Source organism: Mobula birostris, chromosome 12 (genome assembly GCF_030028105.1).
Source record: "Mobula birostris isolate sMobBir1 chromosome 12, sMobBir1.hap1, whole genome shotgun sequence".
Lineage (NCBI taxonomy): Eukaryota > Metazoa > Chordata > Chondrichthyes > Myliobatiformes > Myliobatidae > Mobula > Mobula birostris.
This window is the reverse complement of record NC_092381.1, coordinates 36044066-36066500: the sequence shown is the minus strand read 5'-3', so window position 1 is coordinate 36066500 and position 22435 is coordinate 36044066. Positions and strand designations below refer to the sequence as shown.

Here is a 22435-nt window from a genome sequence, read left to right as displayed (position 1 = left end):
GGTGATGAAGGGATAATAGGAATAAGATTCACAGTAGAGGACTTTATAACTAAATCTATATGCCTGTAATTGTTATGCAGCATTGCTCAGGATCTTATTTTTAAATCAGAGAATGTGTCTAATAATGGGAACCAGATAAAGGCAAAATGGTTAAAAGGGCTTCACCTTGTTTCTTCCAAAGCAGTTCAAATAACATTTAAATAAACAAATATTAGTAGAAATTTGCAGTAGTGGGCTACTTCTAAATCTATGTGCAATTTTCTTTTAAACTATTAATCAGTTCACCACATTCAAGTTCAGCATGTGATAGATATTTTTTTTTAAATGATCAGCTTGTATGGTAATTAATTTCTTTATTAAATATGTCAAAGGACATTACAGTATAATGATTCCTCAATTCAATAAATTCCAATGGACTATGTAATCTGGATCGACACAAACCAGAGAATAGTTCACATTTGACTTTTCCATCAGTACACCAATCATTTAAGGGTAGACTAAGAAAATCTTAATTCAGTTCTTTGCCAGGTGGTTGTTCATAAAAACATATCTGGGTTACTTCAGAATTTGGAAGTCAATTGATTTCTCTCCTCCTATTCCAGTGCAAAAAAAAAGTATAGAAAATTGTTTTAAGTTATGAATTAGGGACACTTATGGTTTGCTTTGTCCTCAAGTTGAACAGCTTTAGATAAAATGGATTGCAGTGCGTCACTTTGGCTCTTCCAGACTCCTATTGTATTAACGAGCATCATACAATTTGAGAAGAATCAAAATGTTGTGCAGCTGCTTTATATTTTGTTCACCAAAAAAGTAAAAAAAAGAACACAAAAAAACAAGACCATTTTAGCAATCCAATAGAGTGATATAATTCCGTCCTTGGAAAAACTCTGTAGTGTTTCACTGGTACACTGAATTGACTTGATTATAAACATGCTAGAGGATACCAAAGTCAGTCACTATTCATTAAACCCAAACACTAAGCATTCAGCAGGTTATTCTACTGGAACTATAAAACTAACGAGTTGTGAAATATTTAGCAAGTCATTACAGAGTTTTACAACTCCAGCACATTAAAATATTAGTTTGCCACCATGAAATATTTGTTATATTTTGGGGCAGGGAATGAAAACAAAGACAGAGCAATTCCACTCTCAACTTTTTAAAACAGGTTCATTTTCTAATTTGCAATAATGGAATAGATTAGAGAGATCAATGTATTCTGGAAAACTTAATACCATAACTGCATCACTATGTATGCAAACTTTCGCTCTTACATGTCACAACGTCAGTTCAAACATATTATAAACGAGATATAAATCTGTACATTTTCAAAAGAAAATATCCAAGAGAGACATATAGACAAATGTTTTAGAAAGAGGATTGTAAAGACATAAACAGCAAAGAGGAACATGTTTGAAATTTCACAGCCTCTGGTTGAATGAGAGGTGAATACAATGGCCACAAAAGTTACAATGACAATGCTTGCACAGATGCTCAAATTGCAGGTCATGGCTTTACCCATGAAATTTAGCAGCTTGCTCCTCCTTCTGCAAAGCTTGTCGCAAGGCTTTCACGATTTCTGCAGTTAGAAAGACAAGTATTTAATATATTATATTTCAGTTTAAATTTCAGATGAACAAAACAGATTACTCCAAACTTTACAATATGAATAACCTATTAATAAAATTTATGAAAATGCCTAAACAATTTTGGGTTTGATTTCCTGAACCTACCAATATAGTTTTCCTCATTGTATTCATTCATGGATTTGGGCACTTGACTAAATCGACTGCTTATAGTTTCAAGACTGGACATCTTTTGCCATCTTTCTTAGAGTGTCAATGTTTACATGACTATACTGTTAATTACTCACATGAAAATTAAGTAAGTGGGATAAATACAGATTTTTAAACATCAGATACCTTCTCCAACATTTGGCTCATTAAGCAATTCCCCTGCAACCGATTCTTTGGTACGCCCATCAACTCCACCTGGCTGTCCTGTCGTGCACCAACATCAGGTGTAACAATCATCACTTAATCTATAATTGAACTCATCCATGAGATATCATGCTAGGTTAATGTTTTCACCTGCAAATTGGAATTCTTGAATAATTCAGAGGGGAGTCCTTAACTAACATTTTCCCAATGATTTGAAAATCATTGCCACTACCCTTCCTCAGAATACATGACAAGATTGTCTTGACTTGGGATCAAATTGACACCAGGGAAGTCATAGGCATATTTCCTCTTTTTTGAATTACATTTAAATCCATTTGATTGTTCAAAATCAGGCAAAAAATTTGCTTCAATTTTTCTTTAAATACACCGAAAGACATGAAGATTTAACAGTACATTTTTTGGGATGTTGTAGTGGAATACACACATTGACCAAAATGTATTCTCACAGCAACACACACACAAAATGCTGGAGGAACTCAGCAGGCCAGGCAGCATCTATGGAAAAGAGTAAACAGTTGACGTTTCGGGCCAAGACCCTTCATCAATCCCGATGAAGTGTGGGAATATGCAGTGGTACAAAATAGACAATACAAAATTTATTGCCATCTGTTTTAAATTGGATATCTCACTGATAGGAAATAACTTAAGGTTGCCACTTAATTGCCCATAACCAATTTCAAACCTTTCCATTCGTGTACACTTTTAGTCAAATCTCCAGCTCACTTAGTAAAGCAAGACAATTTTGATCAGAAGTGAAAAGCAGCAGGGCTGCATTATGAATTACAAAATATTCAATGCTCCCCTTGTTTTTACATATTGAGATCAACATTCCTTAATTCAATATAAGAGTATAAATCTGAAAACTGTACTGTCAAACTCTTGAAATATTTCCATCCTCTCATCGATGTACGATTGTAATATGTTGACGTAGTTTTCAACATTATACTCTGGTAGTTGAGTCATCTTCAAGAGTTTATTATCTGCATCACTCCACCGTAGTAATTTCTGAGGAAAAAGATAAATCATTACTTTCCATATAAAAGTATGGAATTAAGTGTTCATTAAATGTCTGCTCCCTTAAGGGAAGGAAAATTACAGTATTTGGCACGGCTCAGATTGGATTAAGTGACTACCCTACTTAGCTGCAGCCAGCTAAATTTGAAATTTTGTTAAATTTCTCCACGAGTTCACTTTGCAGGAGCCCAGTGAGAATCACAGTAATTTTTTTTAAAAAAACTGTCAGCTCAGCAAAACATGCTATCCACTTTTAGCAGGGAAAAAAATTATAAGGTTTCCATTGATTCAAAGGGAACTAGTAGGGCAGAACCTCAGCCAATCGTTGAGATATGTTGAGCCAACCAGAGATACGTGACTGCTTCACAGAGTTCACCAACAAACTAAAACTAAAAATCTTACCTACTGCACTCCAATGGAAATGTGAATTTAGCGGGGACGTGTTTTCCTGGATAAACCACATCTTGTTTAATTGTTTCAAAGGTAACCCTGTATACACACATGCTCTCATTTGCCTTATGAAATCAAAATATTCTGGAAATTGGGAAACTTGCATTTAATTTACTTACTTCTTAGTACTTACTTTACTATTGCTCAAATTAACAATATATAATCAACAATCTAACAGAGGCAGCACAATTCTAATGACATTAAAATGAACTTCCAGGCTCCTTCTGAACCGCATATGGTGCCAGAACAAAATTAAACACAGGAACATCCCGGGGTTTGGAAACTGCATACTTATTGATAGAGTGTAATGGAAAATATTTCTTGATTTAAGCATTGCCCTGCAAGGTACTGCTAGCAGACCGTAGTATCAAAATTGAGTAAATAATTTGTATTCTTAGCCAACGAGTTTGTTTCAAAAATTCAAAGTATATTTATTATCAATGTACACAGAATACAACACAGCAGGCTGCCCGGAGCATATCCTCCCACAGGCTACCACGAAACAAAGAAACACCATGAAACCTGCTCAAGAAAACATCAATTTATTTTGTGTATTTAAACTATTAAACATTCAAGCGTTTGAACAACATTAAGAACCCCATCAAAACCTTTAATGGAATGGCAGTAAATTACGACGACCAGAATTTTGTAAGAGAGCCCTGACTGAACAAAAGTGGCCCACTGCAACAAGATGGAGAGTGGGAGGAAAGAGACAGAGGGGCAGATATCCTTGTATATAGAAGTTTGGTATGGCCCCCACCCGCCAAATTCTAAGAACTTTCTACAGGGGCACGATTGAGAGCATCCTGACTGGCTGCATCATTGCCTTAGGAACTGTAGTTCCCTCAATTGCAGGACTCTGCAGAGAGTGGTGCGGACAGTCCAGTGCATCTGTAGATGTGAACTTCCCACTATTCAGGACATTTGCAAAGACAGGTGTGTAAAAAGGGCCCGAAGGATCATTGGGGACCCGAGTCACCCCAACCACAAACTGTTCCAGCTGCTACCATCCGGGAAATGGTACTGTAGAATAAAAGCCAGGACCAACAGACTCCGGGACAGCTTTTTCCACCAGCCATCATTCATGCTGACAATGCTGTATTTCTATGTTATATTGACTGTCCTGTTGTACATATTATAAATTACTATAATTGCACATTTGAACGGAGACATAATGTAAACATTTTTACTCCTCATGTATTTGAAGGATATAAGTAATAAAGTCAATTCAATTCAATTTCTAATTGTAGCACTGACAGCCATCCTGATCATAATTATCTGAGACAAACTAGGAACCCTGCTGGTGTAAGTGGCCCCTATTCAAAGCCACTCAGGGAGGGAAGAAACTAGCCAAAATTATTAATTTTTTTTGCAAATGGAATTCTTCTTCTTACCTGCTGAATTTCTCGATGTTCATCCACCACCTGCTCTTCCAACTCAAGAATTCGAGAGACATCTACATGCAAGTCACAAATCTTTGATGGTGCCTCCTTAAAATGGGAAATGACATACTTAAGCAAGTTTTATACCTAGTATTTAAGTAGCTTAATTCACACCAAGGTCAATGGCACTTACTGAAATGTTCATAATTTCAGAAGGCTTTGCAACTTCTTAATAAAAGTGACAAATGTGCACAAGAGACTTGTCTACAAATGTGGGGAACTAGAAGATTATGCAGCTGAATGGGGTGCCACAGTAGCACAGCAATTAGCATGACGCTTTTACAGCTCAGGGTGGAGTTCAGAGTTCAATTCCGGCATCCTCTGTAACCAAGTTTGAAGTTCAAACCCATGTGCACATGGCCTGTTCCCTGCTGTATCTCGAAATAAAATAAACAAACAAATCACCATGATCATGCTACCCCTACCTTCTATACTATAGACAATTAAACTTTAAAAACAATTTCATGTTCACAACTAACAAATTAGAAAAGGTCTTTGATTGAGGCAAATGAAGAACACAAAATTGTTCTGTTCTTGATTATGTGCAGATGAAAGTTAAAGGTTTCTTAGAACTTGCTAGATTGAAATTAGTTGCAAATAACTGCCAACAAATATTGTTTGTAAATTGAACAAACTCTATGACTGACATTTTGTATTGACTTTGATTTAACATGTGACAACAATCCCAAATGATGATTTGATACAGAGATGTCCAGAAGAGCACTGAAAAATGTAATTAGTGAAATAAAATGTTTCTTTTACACACCATCAAAAAGTATAAGTGAAAATTTTAGATAAAAAGGAGCAGAAATAAAAAGGAATGAGGGCAAAGATCTGAGGATCAGGATTAGCATTCGATCCATTGTGGAATGTCGGAAAGGGGAAAGCTGGTCTTGTAAAATAACCTAAGGGCTACATTTCTGAGAATAGCTTTCAGCTAAACAAAGCTAAGCCAATATAACAATCTTTAAGCAAATACTAAACATCAAAAATCTACAAGATCTTGAAAATAAAAGCCCCCAGCCCTGAATATTCTGAATCTGGATACTTGCAGCATTTTGCTTTTACTTAAATGCATTTAATGTTTAAGCACAGCTTATTAGAATGGATGAAGTTAAATTAGAGCCGTTTCATTTAGGTAGGATGGGGAGTAGAAAATAAGAGAATCACATTGAAGATGAGAAAACAGTTGCATCTGAGAATTATATCTTTACTATTTTGATTCAGAGATCTACTTTATTTATTTCCCTGCATTAACAAGTAACTTTAATCAGGGCTGTTTCAGATACACATGGAGGTCATTTGAAATTCTTAAATAGATTCCCCATCTACAAGTCTCAACTAAGTAGAATTAGCAGCAAATTGTGTTTTGTGCATGCACAGATCTTTACTGATGTCTTGGTAACTCATTCAGCATACTTCATCATACATTCCATAGACAGTTGATAAGAAAATATTCGTTTCAAAAGATAGGTTAGCCTTGATCAGACCACCAGAAATAATGTGCACCAAAATGCAACAAGCCAAACTTCAAGCTACATTTGCATGCTTCAAAAGATAACATATTATTCACAATGAGACAAATAACTACTTCCACTGTTATATTTTAATATCCTGCACTGTGGCTCTTGAAAGCAGTACAAACTTGATGTGATTCAAGTGGTGAAAGGAGACAATTTATCATCTATTATAAATGTTTACAAATTTAGAATTCTTTCAACAGTTTGAATATATTTCCCCAACATCCACTCCCATTGCCTCTACTAGTACACAACACATGGGATTCTTCTAATAGAAAAAACTCCCAAGTGCCAGAGTACCAAAATCTACTGCTCCTTCAGCAGTCGTTGTCAGATTGACTTTCACAAGCAAAGATCTATTACATACTGCTAATTAGTGTTCTCCTGTAATTTTGTTATAAAAATACAATCTTCCTATAGAGATATGGCTCAGTTGAAAGCACAATATATAGAACCATGCTATATTCAGGTAGCTCTGTACTTCCAGTTTAACATTTTTGAATAGAATGTTAAAACTAGACAATCCATTCAGTGAAGAAACATGTTAACTTTCTTAATTGGTAAATTCTTCATCTTGAGGCTTTGAACATTTAACATCGACACTCTAGACTGGAGAAACGGCTTGACAATGTTGAACAGGTAGATATAGCAAAACTCTTTTATGCAATCCTGTGAGCTCATTACCAATTTCAAACTTTAGAGAATAGGTCCAAGGATCCTCACAGGACTTCCACACCCATTTTTACTAACTGACCATTTGTTCTCTTAATTGTTGCTGCTGCATAGCTACAGTAGGCTGCTACTGGAATGCAAGTCTTCATAAAGTTGAAATTGACATTAGTACAAATGCTTAATGGTCATGCTTTATCAACATAACCAACTTTCAAGAGCAATAAATCACATCAGCAACATTATTTGACAATGTTTACTTTTAGGTGTCAGGTTGATAGCTTGATAAACTTACTACCATCCCAATTTTGAATGTATTATATTCTGGAAAACAGAACCCCGCAAGTCTTTCTGAAACTCAACATAAACCATATTATAAAATACAGTTTCAGACTAACTCTGATCATTGGGTAATTGAATTATGACACCATTACTTGAGATATTGATGAATATTTCCACTCTTTGCAACTTCAAACACAGATGACGGATGTCTCTATTAATATCTATAAAAAAACAATGCAGATGCAGGAAATCTGAAATAAAAACCAAAAGAAATAGCTAGAAATCTTCAGAGCATCTATGTAAAGAGAAACAATTAATATTTCAGATTGTAAATGCTTCTTTGGAACCAGAAGTGAGAAAAACATTTACATCCAGATACAACACACATAAAAGTTGCTGGTGAACACAGCAGGCCAGGCAGCATCTCTAGAAAGAGGTACAGTCGACGTTTTGGGCTGAGACCCTTCGTCAGGACTAACTGAAAGAGCTAGTAAGTGATTTGAAAGTGGGAGGGGGAGAGATGGAGCCAAGAGCTGGACAGGTGATTGGCAAAAGGGATATGAGAGGATCATGGGACAGGAGGCCGAGGGAGAAAGAAAGGGGGAGGGGGGACGCCCAGAAGATGGGCAATAACGGATGGGGTACGAGGGGGAGGTGGGGCATTAACGGAAGTTAGAAAAGCCAATGTTCACGTCATCAGGTTGGAGGCTACCCAGACGGAATATAAGGTGTTGTTCCTCCAACATGAGTGTAGCTTCATCTTTACAGTAGAGGAGGCCGTGGATAGACATATCAGAAAGGGAAAGGGACGTGGAATTAAAATGTGTGGCCACTGGGAGATCCTGTTTTCTCTGGCGGAGAGCGTAGGCGTTCAGCGAAACCGTCTCCCACTCTGCGTCGGGTCTCGCCAATATATAGAAGGCCGCATCAGGAGCACCGGACGCAGTATATCACCCCAGCTGACTCACAGGTGAAGTGTTGCCTCACCTGGAAGGACTGTCTGGGGCCCTGAATTATATGTTGGACCCAGAGGCTGGTGGGGTGGTAGGTGAGGACAAGGGGCACCCTATTCCTAGCGGGGTTGTGGGAGGATGGGGTGAGAGCAGGTGTGCGTGAAATGGGAGAGATGTGTTTGAGAGCAGAGTTGATGGTAGAGGAAGGGAAGCCCCTTTCTTTAAAAAAGTTTTATCCCCCTTGTTCAATCCCTTCCTACCTATGTTTGTGACACTTCTCACGCTTTAAAATTTTTCAATGATTTTAAATTTCCTGGGCCGCACCGCTTTATTTTCACCATGGATGTCCAGTCCCTATATACTTCCATCCTCCACCAGGAAGGTCTCAAAGCTCTCCACTTCTTTTTGGATTCCAGACCTAACCAGTTCCCCTCTACCATCACTCAGCTCCGTCTAGCGGAATTAGTCCTTACTCTTAATAATTTCTCCTTTGGCTCCTCCTACTTCCTCCAAACTAAAGGGACCCACTGGCACCCATATGGGTCCCAGCTATGCCTGCCTTTTTGTTGGCTTTGTGGAACAATCCATGTTCCAAGCCTATACTGGTATGTCCCCCACTTTTCCTTTGCTACATCGACGACTGCACTTGCGCTGCTTCCTGCACGCATGCTGAGCCCGTTGACTTCATTAACTTTGCCTCCAACTTTCACCCTGCCCTCAAGATTACCTGGTCCATTTCCGACACCTCCCTCCCCTTTCTAGATCTTTCTGTCTCTATCTCTGGAGACAGCTTATCTACTGATGTCTATTATAAGCCTCCAGACTATCACAGCTATCTGGACTATTCGTCTTCTCACCCTGTCTCTTGCGAAAATGCCATCCCCTTCTCGCAATTCCTCCATCTCCGCTGCATCTGCTCTCAGGATGAGGCTTTTCATTCCAGGACGAAGGAGATGGCCTTCTTTTTTAAAGAAAGGGGCTTCCCTTCCTCCACCATCAACTCTGCTTTCAAATGCATCCCTCCCATTTCACGCACATCTGCTCTCACCCCATCCTCCTGCCACCCCACTAGGAATAGGGTTCCCCTTGTCCTCACCTACCACCCCACCAGCCTCCGGGTCCAACATATAATTCTCCGTAACTTCCGCCACCTCCAACAGGATCCCACCACTAAGCACACCTTTCCCTCCCCCCCCCGCGTCCGCAGGGACCGCTCCCTACGCAACTCCCTTGTCCATTCGTCCCCCCCATCCCTCCCCACCGATCTCCCTCCCGGCACTTATCCTTGTGAGCGGAACAAGTGCTACACATGCCCTTACACTTCCTCCCTTACCACCATTCAGGGCCCCAGACAGTTCTTCCAGGTGAGGCGACACTTCACCTGTGAGTCGGCTGGGGTGATATACTGCGTCCGGTACTCCCAATGCGGCCTTCTATATATTGGCGAGACCCGACGCAGACTGGGAGATCGGTTCGCTGAACACCTACGCTCTGTCGGCCAGAGAAAGCAGGATCTCCCAATGGTCACACATTTTAATTCCACGTCCCATTCCCTTTCTGATATGTCTATCCACGGCCTCCTCTACTGTAAAGATGGAGCTACACTCAGGTTGGAGGAACAACACCTTATATTCCATCTGGGTGGCCTCCAACCTGAAGGCATGAACATTGATTTCTCGAACTTCCGTTAATGCCCCACTTCCCCCTCGTACCCCATCCCTTATTGCCCATCCTCTGGGCTTCCCCCCTCCCCTTTCTTTCTCCCTAGGCCTCCCGTCCCATGATCCTCTCATATCCCTTTTGCCAATCACCTGTCCAGCTCTTGGCTCCATCCCTCCCTCTCCTGTCTTCTCCTATCATTTTGGATCTCCCCCTCCCCCTTTCAAATCTCTTACTAGCCCTTCTTTCAGTTAGTCCTGACGAAGGGTCTCGGCCCAAAACGTCGACTGTACCTCTTCCTATAGATGCTGCCTGGCCTGCTGAGTTCACCAGCAACTTTTATGTGTGTTGCTTGAAATTCCAGCATCTGCAGGTTTCCTCGTGTTTACATCCAGATGCATTGTGTCTATTTGCTTGCAAGCATTAAGAATCTCTGACATTAATTTGCTAGGCATTTCAGAGCCTATTTATGACCTTGGCAACTTACCACTGCACCTCGGCAAATTAAAACTCGTGAGTACCCAAGTTGATTACTGATGATTAAGAATAGATGAGGCGAGTCCAAAGTAGCTGGCTTTGGCATCAAGGCAGCATTTGATCAAATGTGACATGAAGCAGCAGTGAAGAAACTGAAGTCAATGGCCAGTAAGATGAAAAAACAATGCTTGGAGTTTTACCTAATGAAAAGGAAGGTTGTTTTTGATTCCACCATCTCCTCTGGCAGCGAGTTCTAGAGATAGAGTACTGCAGCAGAGAAACAGGGACTTCTGCCCAACTAGTCTATACCAAACTAATCTTCTGCCTAGTTGCATCTACTTACAAACCAGACTGTATCCCTCTCATTCAATAACCTGTCCAAATTTCTCTTAAAACATTAACATTGAATCAGCACCTCCACTTCCAATGGCAGCTTGTTCCACTCACAGCAACCTCTGAATGAAGAAGATTTCACTTTTCACCCTAAACCTATGAGTTCTAATTCTAGTCTCACCCAACCGAGGGGGAAAAAGCCTGTAAGAGCTCATCCTATCTGCAGATGGTTGCAATTGTTTGAGGCCAAACATCCCTTGTTCCAGGATATCAGAGTTACAGTAAAACCTTCTTTCCCATGGCTTATTACCAGTAAAGGAAGCAATGCATGTCTGTAAACAGAAAGACCCAAGTAATATACAGGAGCAGCCTGTGTTAAGTCAAATAATATTCATACCATGAAAAATATAACAATTTCTAATGTGGGTGAGTCAAAAAGTCAAAGTCAAATTTAGTATCAGAGTGCATACATGCCACCACATACAACACTGAGATTAATTTTCCTGCAGGCATACTTAGCAAATCTACAGAACAGTAACTGTAAACAGGATCAATGAATAACATAAAGGCATTGGTGCTCCCATACCAGGTCAATACGCTTTCCACCATACATCCACAGAAGGTTTCAAGGTTTTTGATGACGTGCCGAATCTCCGTAGACTCCAAATGAAGTAAAGGTGCTGTTGAGCTTTCTGTGCAATTACATTTATACATGTCCAGAACAGGTCCTCTGAGATAGTGACACCCAGGAATTTTAGGTTACTGACCCTCTCTACATCTGATGAGTACTGACTCAGACCTCTGGTTTCCCTCTCCTGAAATCTCCAATCATTTCCTTAGTCTTGCTGACATTGAGTGAGAGATTGCTGTTATTATACCATTCAACCAAATTTTCAATCTCCCTCCTCTATGCTGATTCATCACCACCTTCGATACAACCCACAACAGTGATGTCACCAGCAAACTGTATATGGTGTTGGAGCTGTACTTAGCCACACAGTCATAGCTGTAAAGCGAATATAGAGCAGGGTCTAAGCACACATCCCTGCGGTGCACCTGTACAGGTGCTGATTGTGGAGATGCTTTTGCCAATCCAAACTGACCGGGGTCTGCAAGTGAGGAAATCCAGGATCAAATTGCACAAGGTGGTATTGAGGCCCAGGTCCTGGAGTCTGCTGATTAGTTCTGACCCTTATCAACAAAATCCTGTGGTGGTTTGGAGGGTACGAGTATCACTACTGACTCAAAATTCAGCTGAAATAGCCATTTTCTGTAGCTAAAAGTAAGACAGAGACACAGTATCCTCTATCAATTGACTTGCTTCCTAACAACTCAACTTCTTCCACCACCTACAAGAGTCAAATCAATGGACAAAACAGCCCACTGGATTGGCACATCATCCACCAGCCTGGATTATCCCTGCACTATGGTTGGATTGTGTACAACCTGCAAAATGCCCCATTGTCAGTCACAATCACATTCCAATAATATCCATGAACTGCATGGTAGAGGAAAAGATTGAGATTTCTTCACTGGATGCCTAAAGGCACTGTGGGAAGGTTGACAGGGGTTCAAAGGCAGCTCAATATCTTTAAGCAATTAGATTGGCAAAAAATGCAAGTACGTTAGCAACATACATCCTCAAGCAAAAAAAAGACAACAGACCAACAGTGACCAATCTGGAAAGAAAACTTACAAAAGATTTTAAGCTTTAAAGTCAGCAGGGTGTGCTTCCACTGCACTGTTAAGTGCAAAAATCTGGTTAAACTGAATGTTGGAAGACCTACTATTTACAAATGATTTTTGTACGCACAAAAATGCTGTCAAATTTAAAGCACGCCAAATCCATAAGAAATAATCGTGTATATAATTTAAGCCTAAATCTAGACCATCTCACCAATACAATAGATGCAGGAGTAGGCCATTCGGCCCTTCGAGCCAGCACTGCCATTCACTGTGATCATGGCTGATCATCCACAATCAGTACCCCGTTCCTGCCTTCTCCCCATATTCCTTGACTCCGTTATCATTAAGAGCTCCATCTAACATTCTTGAAAGCATCCAGACAATTGGCCTCCACTGCCTTCTGAGGCAGAGCATTCCACAGATCCACAACTCTCCACAAGCTCATATATTACAAAAATATCTGGATACCAAAATATCATATTCATAAGCCCTGATGAAAAGTCTCAACCTCAAACATCGACTGCTTACTCCCCTCCATAGATGCTGCCTGACCTTTTGAGTTCCTTCAGCAATTTGTGTGTGTTATATTGGATGGTTACTCATAAAGAATGCCTGCTCTTAGAAAATTAAGGAATATAAATTTTAATGGTGCAGATTTTAAGTACTGCCCTGAATAAAATCTGAAACAGCCCTGAAGTTTGGGAAAGCTCTTAAAAAGACTATTAGCCTAACCTGAGATACGTCCAAACCACCTTGCGCTGTAACCTTCTCACTTAGAACTTCACTTTTGCCGGGCTTAAAGACAACATCAGATGGGAGAGTGAGAAAGACAGTGCGGTCTACAGGAATTACTATAAACAGAGGTTAGACTACATTCGGTAGCAAGGAAAACTAAAAATCAGGAGCATTGTTTCCAGTTCTCTTGGGCAATATTAATAGTTAATTCCTTTTGTAAAATCCAATATTTAAACAAATTTAGTCAAATTATTCCACCAAACAAGATCTGTAAACAATACAAACAGCAGATATTGTTTAAATTCATGTATCAACTGTGAATGCAATAGATACTGAGCACCAGATGTTAAAAAAAATGCAGTGTTAATTTCTGCAATGAAGGTCTTTTCATGTGCTTAAAGTCAAAAGTTGTACACTGCTGATCTATTTTACACTAAAGCTGCATCAATTTCTTAAGATCACATTATGTTAGCAATTGGTGTCATTACAGTCAATATTGATACTTGAGATGCTTTCAATGAATAAATTCAGTAGGCTGAATAAATTATGACTTATTGGGACTAGATTATATCCTTTGAATCTAAGATTTTTGTTATATCTACCATCATACATCACAGTCACCTTTGGATTTTGCTCCCACAAAACTGAACGTCCTTATCCCCAAAACCCTCTTCTTTCTCTATTGGAACTGGAGTCTGCCCATGTTTTGGCCAGGTAGACAAAGGAAAAAGATTGAATGGACATTAACCAAACATATACAGAATCCCTATTCTTTAAAGTAAACCCTATAAAAATTTAACATACAGAACATTGTTCTCTTCCTGAATGAAATGAACATCAGATGTGGCAGCTGGAAAAAGATGCAAAAACAAAGAACATATACTCTAAATTCCTGGTACATTGAACCCAGCACTGAACTTCGAAGAACGAAACATTAAAGGATTCTCATTACTTCAAACTCTTGTTTCAGACTAGAAAGGATCAGAATGTTTGTCAACAAAAATAAAGGAGTCATTCCTGTGGAAACAGTAGAAGCGTTCCAATGCATTATCATTGGTTGGAATTGGGTTAACCAGGACTGCACCCACCCCAGCTAAACACCACTCTTCATTTAAACTCACCCGGTTCACTGGAAAAATTATACCATCGCGTAACATCTAAATAAAAAGGGCAATTTAAAAGTACCCATTCAATAGTCTAAAAAAATCTGTAGGTCCTGAGGTTGCCAGATTATCAGTCTTTTACTGCAGATAGTATTCTGCCTGGGCAACATTGTTAGTATCATTTCAAAACATTCACTACTGACTCTCAGAAGTTATTTCAAAACAGCAGTTCAAAACTATACTTACAATTTTCTCACACAGCAACCGAATATCAGACTGTTCCAAGGATTCATTGAGTTTTTTATCTTTAGAGAATGTGGAGCATTCTGGTTCATTGGGAACTTCTTCAACACCAAGCTCTTTTACCCTTGAACAGATTTGAGTACAATTCAACATTTCTGTAATTACCAAATAACAAGCAACAAAGTTTAAGAAGCTACACATGCTTTTATGGTTCTGCCTTTTCCAGATTCACCCCAGCGAGATCTCTTAGAAGCTTGTTCTTTTTACTTAATTACCTCCAACAGGTACATTATGTTTAATTCACATCTTAACTGTTAATGAAATATTATTTCAGATCCTTATATTAAATGTCAAGGCTTATTTGACCAAGATTCTTCAGCTCTGGAACAAAACTAGAGTTTTCACATTTATGATACCTTTATGATTTAGGTAATCCACACAAATGCTAGGGGAACTCAGCAGGCCAGGCAGCATCTATGGAAAAAGAGTAAATTGTCGATGTTTTGGGCTAAGACCCTTCAGCAGTTCTGCTGAAGGACCTTGGTCCAAAACATTAACTGTACTCCTTTCTGTAGATGCTGCCTGGCCTACTGAGTTCCTCCAGCATTTTGTGTGTATTACTTTGATTTCCAGCATCTGCAGATTTTTTCTTGTTCATGGACCTTTATGACTTAAAGTTTTGGTTAACTCTCTTTTCCTGAAAAGTGACTCCTTTGTAAATTGAGGAATACCTGTACTTCTGAGTAACTGTGTTAATATAACACCCAAGCAAAAACTCTCCCCGTACAACTTTTAAGTATTTGAATGAAAGGAGTTAATACTTGATGTGAGTAACTTGCAGAGCACCTCGAATCGGTTGAATACAGCATCTTGCTCATACTACAATCTGGGAATTCAACTGTAAAGCTTGAGTTGTTACCTGTCTGCATATCTTAATGTGTTTAGAGTGTGTTCGCAGGAACTCAAACCCGGTGAAATCATTGCAATCTAGAAAAGAAAGAAAGCGTTACCTGATGATATTGACAAAAGGCTCCCCATGGATCTATACAAGGGCAACATTGGACACCTTTTCCCTCACACAAATCTAAATATATTTTTGAAATTTGTGCATGTTTCCACACATCCCACAGTGAAGTCATAAATACTCCTGTAACAGTGTTGGATAACAAATCTTTCACTTCCTTTTGAATAATCTCCTATGCAGAACAAGAGATATGCCCATTGCCCACTACAGGTAGCCATTAAAACAGTGTAAAATTTGAGCCACTTGGCAAAGTCTGCTCACCATTTCCTTATGGCCTTGAAGCTTGAAATAAAAGTTAGTTGCTATGCTATGTATGCATTTGAGCTGTGGCTAGATACATCTTTCGTTGATTATTCGATATAGAATTCAGTTCATATGCACTGTATGCATCATATTCAGTGGTGCATACAGGAAGTCATAAATAGTCAATTACTTCCCAGCAACTGCTGTTGGAAACTAAAATCCGAGAACTTGGACACTGACATTCTTGCATCATTAAAGTAGCCACAAGTACATAATATGCAGTATTATCATTTATATGGCTACTGAAGAGCTGATGTTACCTGTAGAACCAGACCCAAACATAAAACAATTAAGTCATATTATAAACACACTTCATTGTTAACATTGATACCCATTTGAAACACTGAAGAACCTTAATCTTGGATATTGAAGTGTCAGATCATTAAATTGTTTTGGGGAAAAAAATCCACAATACCACATGCCACTCTTAAATTATACAACTGTAAGAGCATTCAATTACTAGCTTCAAAACAAAATCACAAATTGCAAGAAGCAAATCTTCATCAAGGAAAGAAACCATACCATGCAGGTCCTTGAATTTTCACCAATAAATGAATCTCTTAGTACCAAGGTCAGTTTGCTCGCTCGAAAAGGTGTATAGATATTATTCTGGCCCAATGATCGAATGCACTCCTAATAGAAAATAAAGAATTATTGCAAAACATATGTTTATAAACTGCTCAGTTGTACCTTTAAAGGCTTCGAAAGGTACCATTTCAGTGAAGCAGTACAACAAATTAGACAAATTTCAGTTAATCTTCTGCTGAGTTGGAAGTATCATTTCAGCAGAAAGAAATCTACAAGACCATAGGATATAAGAGCAGAATTAGGCCATTTGGCCCATCAAGTCTGCTCCGCCTTTCAATCATGACTGATCCTCCCCACTCCCACCCACCCCGCCTCAGCTCCACTCCCCAGCCTTCTCCCTGTAACCTTTGATGCCTTAAGTATACCCAACGACCTGGCCTCCACAGCTGCCTGTGGTAATAAATTCCACAAATTCATCACTCTTTGGCTAAAGAAATTTCTCCACATTTGTTTTAAATGGACGTCCCTCTATGCTGAGGCTGTGCCCTCTTGTCCAAGACTTCCCCACCATGGGAAATATTCCTTCCACATCTATTCCATATAGGCCTTTCAACATTTGAAAGGTTTCAATGAGATCCCCCCCTCATCCTTCTAAATTCCAGTGAGTACAGACCCAGAGCTATCAAGTGTTCCTTGAATGCTAACCCTTTCATTCTTGCAAACTTCCTCTGAACCCTCTTCAATGTCAACACTTCTTTTCTTAGATAAGGAGCCCAAAACTGTTCACAATACTCAAGGTGAGGCTTCACCAGTGCCTCATAAAGCCTCAGCAACACATCCTTGTTCTTGCATTATGTATAATGGCACACAGAGTACAACCTAACTCATCCCCTGAAATTCTCCTGCATCCTCTGATAGGAACTTGTCTCATATCTCCATGAGTTCACCATAACTGTTCAGCCAAAAATTCCCACGCATTGACAACATCTACACAATGTACAAACTCAATTCTGCATTTTCATTCCCTCATTCCTTATGCCTTCCTCTAATCTAGTATACTGCTTTGTTAACCAGAGTGCATCTCCACACGGAGATAAAGGATCTCTAAGAAGGTATCTTCGAAAACCTCTACAGATGTGTGGTGGCAAGTGTGCTGACTGTCTGCATTGTAGCCTGGTATGGGAACACCAATGCCTTTGAGTGGAATATCCTACAAAAGGTAGTGGATTAGGCCCAGTACATCACGGGGTAAAATCCTTCCAAACATTAGCACATCTACATGAAACATTGCCGTAGAAAAGGTGCATCCATCATCAAAAATCCTTACCACCCAGGCCATGCTCTTTTATGGCTGCTGCCATCAGGTAGAAGATACAAGTGACTCAGGACATTACCACCAGGGTACTACTCCTCAACCATCAGGTTCTTGAACAAAAGGGTGTTCCCACAACCAATGGTCTCACTTTAAGGACACTTCATCTGGTCATTTCATGCTCGTTATTCATTGCTATTTATTTATATTTGCATAGTTTGTTGTCCATCGATCCCGTTTACAGTTACTCTCCTACAGATTTAAGTATGCCCGCAGAAAAAGAATCTCAGGGTTGCATGTGGTGACATGTATGTACTCTGATAATAAATTTTACTTTGAACTTTGATAAAGAAAAAAAATTAGAAAACTTTCTTTAAAAAATGGTTTAGATGGGCAACAATCAAGATACTGCTGCTCCTCCATTATTCTAGCAATTATCAAATGTTATCAGTGATCCTACAGATGATCTTCCAATTCAATCCTATAATAATTTCAAATAGTGACATCTCAGAATACAGTGGATTCCTGTTAATCAGGGCACCCGCTTATTTGGGGCAACTCTCAAAGAACAGAAACAAAGAGAAAATTACAGGGATTCCCTTAGTTTAGGGATATTAAACTGCTTCACTGGGACAGGTCATGGTTGCCAATCAGGTTCTGATTAGTGTCACATGCCGTTATACACTGTGCTTAAGAGCAAACAGTTTTTAAAATAGAATCAGTTGCACGTATTTGTTTAAAAAGCAGCAATTTTTGACACTGATAGCTGGCGAGAAATATGCAGCAAGACAATTCAGAACCGTTTTGTTCACTGCAGTTTCAAGCATTCAGGCTTGGAGATGCCAAAACGGCTGGGAGTGAAACTATTTCTCTACTTTAACAAGTTACGAACTACATGGAATTTGAAGGCATTCACAATCATCTTCAATGTTGCAATGAAAATGAAGATTTGGAGGATGCAATCATTGATAGCATTGTTTTAAGGCAGTTCATCATCTGCACTAGGTGTCTGCACTGATTTTGTTCATTGTGTACACTAGATGAATTCCTCTGTCAGTAACTATTAGGAACTAATTCACAGTTTATAGTACTGTAGAACATTGGTAGTGTTTAAATATACAACTTTTTAATCATTTCCATGAAATTTCAACTAATTGGGCCAAAATATACTGATCCTGATGTGTCCCAATTAATTATAACCATATATAACCATTAACAATTACAGCACGGAAACAGGCCATCTCGGCCCTTCTAGTCTGTGCCAAACTCTTACTCTCACCTAGTCCCACTGACCTGCACTCAGCCCATAACCCTCCATTCCTTTCCTGCCCATATAGCTGTCCGGTTTAACTTGAAATGACAACATCAAACCTGCCTCAACCACTTTTGCTGGAAGCTCGTTCCACACAGCCACGACTCTCTGAGTAAAGTAGTTCCCCCTCGTTACCCCTAAACTTTTACCCTTTAACTTTATCTTCTGAATCAACCTACCAAAACTCCTACGACAGTCAATTGTATTAGTTACAGTACACTTGGATTATAAGTAACATACAAAATAATCAAATAATTTATAATATTCAAAAGAGACCTAATTATGCATAATTATATCTGATTAAATTGTTTACTTCTAGCATTTTAGAGAACACGTATTATGGACTGACACGCCAAAGCCACCATTTTCCTACAAGCTCTGCACCTTCCATTGAGAGTATACTAATGATCCTAATTGTCATGCACTTTACCTGCTTGTTTTCATTATTGTATGAATATTTACTTTGAAATATTAGGAAGTATTGTCTCCCATCTACATTTACCTCTATTGGAAAACCACTTAAATTCTTGGAACTCTGTAGAGCTCATAATAATCCAGCACAACTGTGTTGCAAAATTAAACATAACTATCATCTTCCCATGGTGTCAGCATTAACAAGTTTTTTTAAAAGTTATGTTTCAATAACTACAACTCAAAGCTGTGAAATTAAACAGAAAAAAAGAGGCAAGGTCATAGGCAAAACAAGAGGGGAAACGTTATCTGGGAGCTTTTAATCTCTAACAAGCTTCTTGAAAGGGAAGAAAAAGTAAATTCAAATGCAATTTACGGAAAGGATTTGATAGGTACTTCACAGCAAGGCAATCCAAGACGATGGAACAGTTTGGTCAATTAGACAGTAACTGTTTTACAATAACTAGCACTGACATGACAAGCCAAAACCATCTTATTATTCTGATACTGTTGTTCACGCTAATGCAATAAGCTTTTCATTGGGTTATTTTCCTTTCTTCTTGGTGGCATCAACTTTTCTGGAATATGATAATATTCATTAAACAATTACTCATTGAACAAAAGCACAAAAAATAGTTTTTATGCATCTATTTATATATCCAGGTGATAAATACTACCTTCAATGCGAGTAGACTCTTATTAATTTCTGCACCTTCCATTCGTGTTTGTCTGTCTGCACTGCTGGTATCAGCACCTCGCTCATTTCCAGCCAGATCAATGAAGGAAAACTGGCCATAAAGCTTATCATTCCTTCGCAGAATAATTTGAAAGATCGCATGAGACCTGGAAGAATTATTATTTGCAGAAGTCTGCCCTGAGGTCCTATTAAAAAAAAGCAACATCATCTTTTAGAAGCAACCTTGTAGAGTCAAGTTGGATACAAAAATACAATTAATTTCCTGTAAGGACTTTGAAATGCATGTGTGAATGAACTCTAAAGTGCTTCCATTTATTTTCAAATAACACTGCACAACAAAGATTTTGGGCTGCTGATCATGAAAATCACCATGAAATTTCCCCATCAAAAAAAAAATCTCAGCTATATTTGTCATTTCAATTTATAAATCAATTAAAATGTAGACCACAATGTAATCTGGGAAGTTTTCTATCTTGTCTATTCTATGCATTGCGTTTATGCATTATATCGGTTTGCGCATGTTCTACACGCATAGCATATTGTGTATACCATTGGTCCCCAACCACTGCGCCACGGACCGGTACCGGACCGCAAAGCATGTGCTACTGGGCCGCAAGGAAACGATATGAGTCAGCTGCACCTTTCCTCATTCCCTGTCACGCTCACTGTTAAACTTGAATGCACGCAAAGTTATCAGTCAGTCATTAAGCTACAACTACTCGATGAGTAAAAAACAAACGTCGCTTGAGGGTTTCTTTGGAAGAGATGGTAGGGAACATAAAAAGCCTAATGATGATGATAACGCAGAGACAGCTGAGGCCGAGACTGCAAAAAAAAGCTTCAACAGAAAATATGACCAGTTGTACATAAAATATGGCTTTAATGCGACCGGTGACTTGCACGCTCCAAGCCCCCTGTGTGATACGTGGAGACAAGCTGTCTAATGAGGCAATGAAGCCCTCAAAACTGCTTCGGCACCTTGAGTCTAAGCACCCTGCACTTAAAGATAAACCCGTTGAGTTTTTTTGAGTGGAAAAACATGAGCAAGAGGGACAGAAGCAAGTGCTGACAACCACCACCTCCACAAATGCTGCTGCTCTGAGAGTGTTGTACTTAGTGGCTAGCCGTATTGCTAAGGCTAAGAAGCCTTTCACTGTTAGTGAAGAATTGATTCTGCTTGCTGCCAAGGACATGTGCCATGAACTGTTGCCAGAAGCTGCAGCTAACATAAGCTCCTCTTATTTACCCCTCGATCGTGACCCCACTAAGGAGCACCAGGCCATTGTCTCCCACACCACTACCAACTTTATCCGCTCAGGGGATCTCCCATCCACTGCTACCAACCTTATAGTTCCCACACCCCGCACTTCCCCTTTCTACCTCCCACCCAAGATCCACAAACCTGCCTGTCCAGGTAGTCCTATTGTCTCAGCTTGCTCCAGCCCCACCGAACTCAATTCTCAACACTGTTTTATCCCCCCTTGTTCAATCCCTTCCTATCTATGTTTGTGACACTTCTCACGCTCTGAAACTTTGATGATTTTAAGTCCCCTGGCCCCCACCGCTTTATTTTCACCATGGATGTCCAGTCCCTATATACTTCCATCCCCCATCAGGAAGGTCTCAAAGCTCTCCGCTTCTTTTTGGATTCCAGACCTAACCAGTTCCCCTCTACCACCACTCTGCTCCATCTAGCGGAATTAGTCCTTACTCTTAATAATTTCTCCTTTGGCTCCTCCCACTTCCTCCAAACTAAGGGTGTAGCTATGGGCACCCGCATGGGTCCTAGCCATGCCTGCCCTTTTGTTGGCTTTGTGGAACAATCTATGTTCCAAACCTATTCTGGTATCTGTCCCCCACTTTTCCTTCGCTACATTGACAACTGCATTGGCACTGCTTCCTGCATGCATACTGAGCTCGTTGACTTCATTAACTTTGCCTCTAACTTTCACCCTGCCCTCAAGTTTACCTGGTCCATTTCCGACACCTCCCTCCACTTTCTAGATCTTTCTGCCTCTATCTCTGGAGACAGCTTATCTTCTGATGTCTATTATAAGCCTACTGACTGTCACAGCTATCTGGACTATTCCTCTTCTCACCCTGTCTCTTGCAAAAATGCCACCCCCTTCTCGCAATTCCTCTGTCTCTGCCGCATCTGCTCTCAGGATGAGGCTTTTCATTACAGGATGAAGGAGATGTCCTCCTTTTTTAAAGAAAGGGGCTTCCCTTCCTCCACCATCAACTCTGCTCTCAAACGCATCTCCCCCATTTCACACACATCTGCTCTCACTCCATCCTCCCGTCACCCCACTAGGAATAGG

At 39.6% G+C, this 22435-nt stretch overlaps 1 protein-coding gene across 3 annotated transcripts in view; it reads right to left on the bottom strand.

Annotated features, from left to right (window-relative positions):
* Positions 1-344: 344 nt before the first annotated feature.
* Positions 345-22435, bottom strand: part of kif2c (kinesin family member 2C) — a 70985-nt gene continuing 48894 nt past the window's right edge. For 2 of the 3 annotated variants that reach the window (XM_072274634.1, XM_072274635.1), the window contains 8 exons: positions 20095-20299; positions 16377-16487; positions 15447-15514; positions 14531-14651; positions 13179-13241; positions 4820-4915; positions 2831-2966; positions 345-1579 (listed from right to left, as the gene is read on the bottom strand). In XM_072274634.1, coding sequence (XP_072130735.1) covers positions 1515-1579; positions 2831-2966; positions 4820-4915; positions 13179-13241; positions 14531-14651; positions 15447-15514; positions 16377-16487; positions 20095-20299 — 865 coding nt within the window. In that variant the 3' untranslated portion in view covers positions 345-1514. The remainder of the gene's footprint in view (positions 1580-2830; positions 2967-4819; positions 4916-13178; positions 13242-14530; positions 14652-15446; positions 15515-16376; positions 16488-20094; positions 20300-22435) is intronic. The other variant, XM_072274636.1, reaches the window with a different exon arrangement.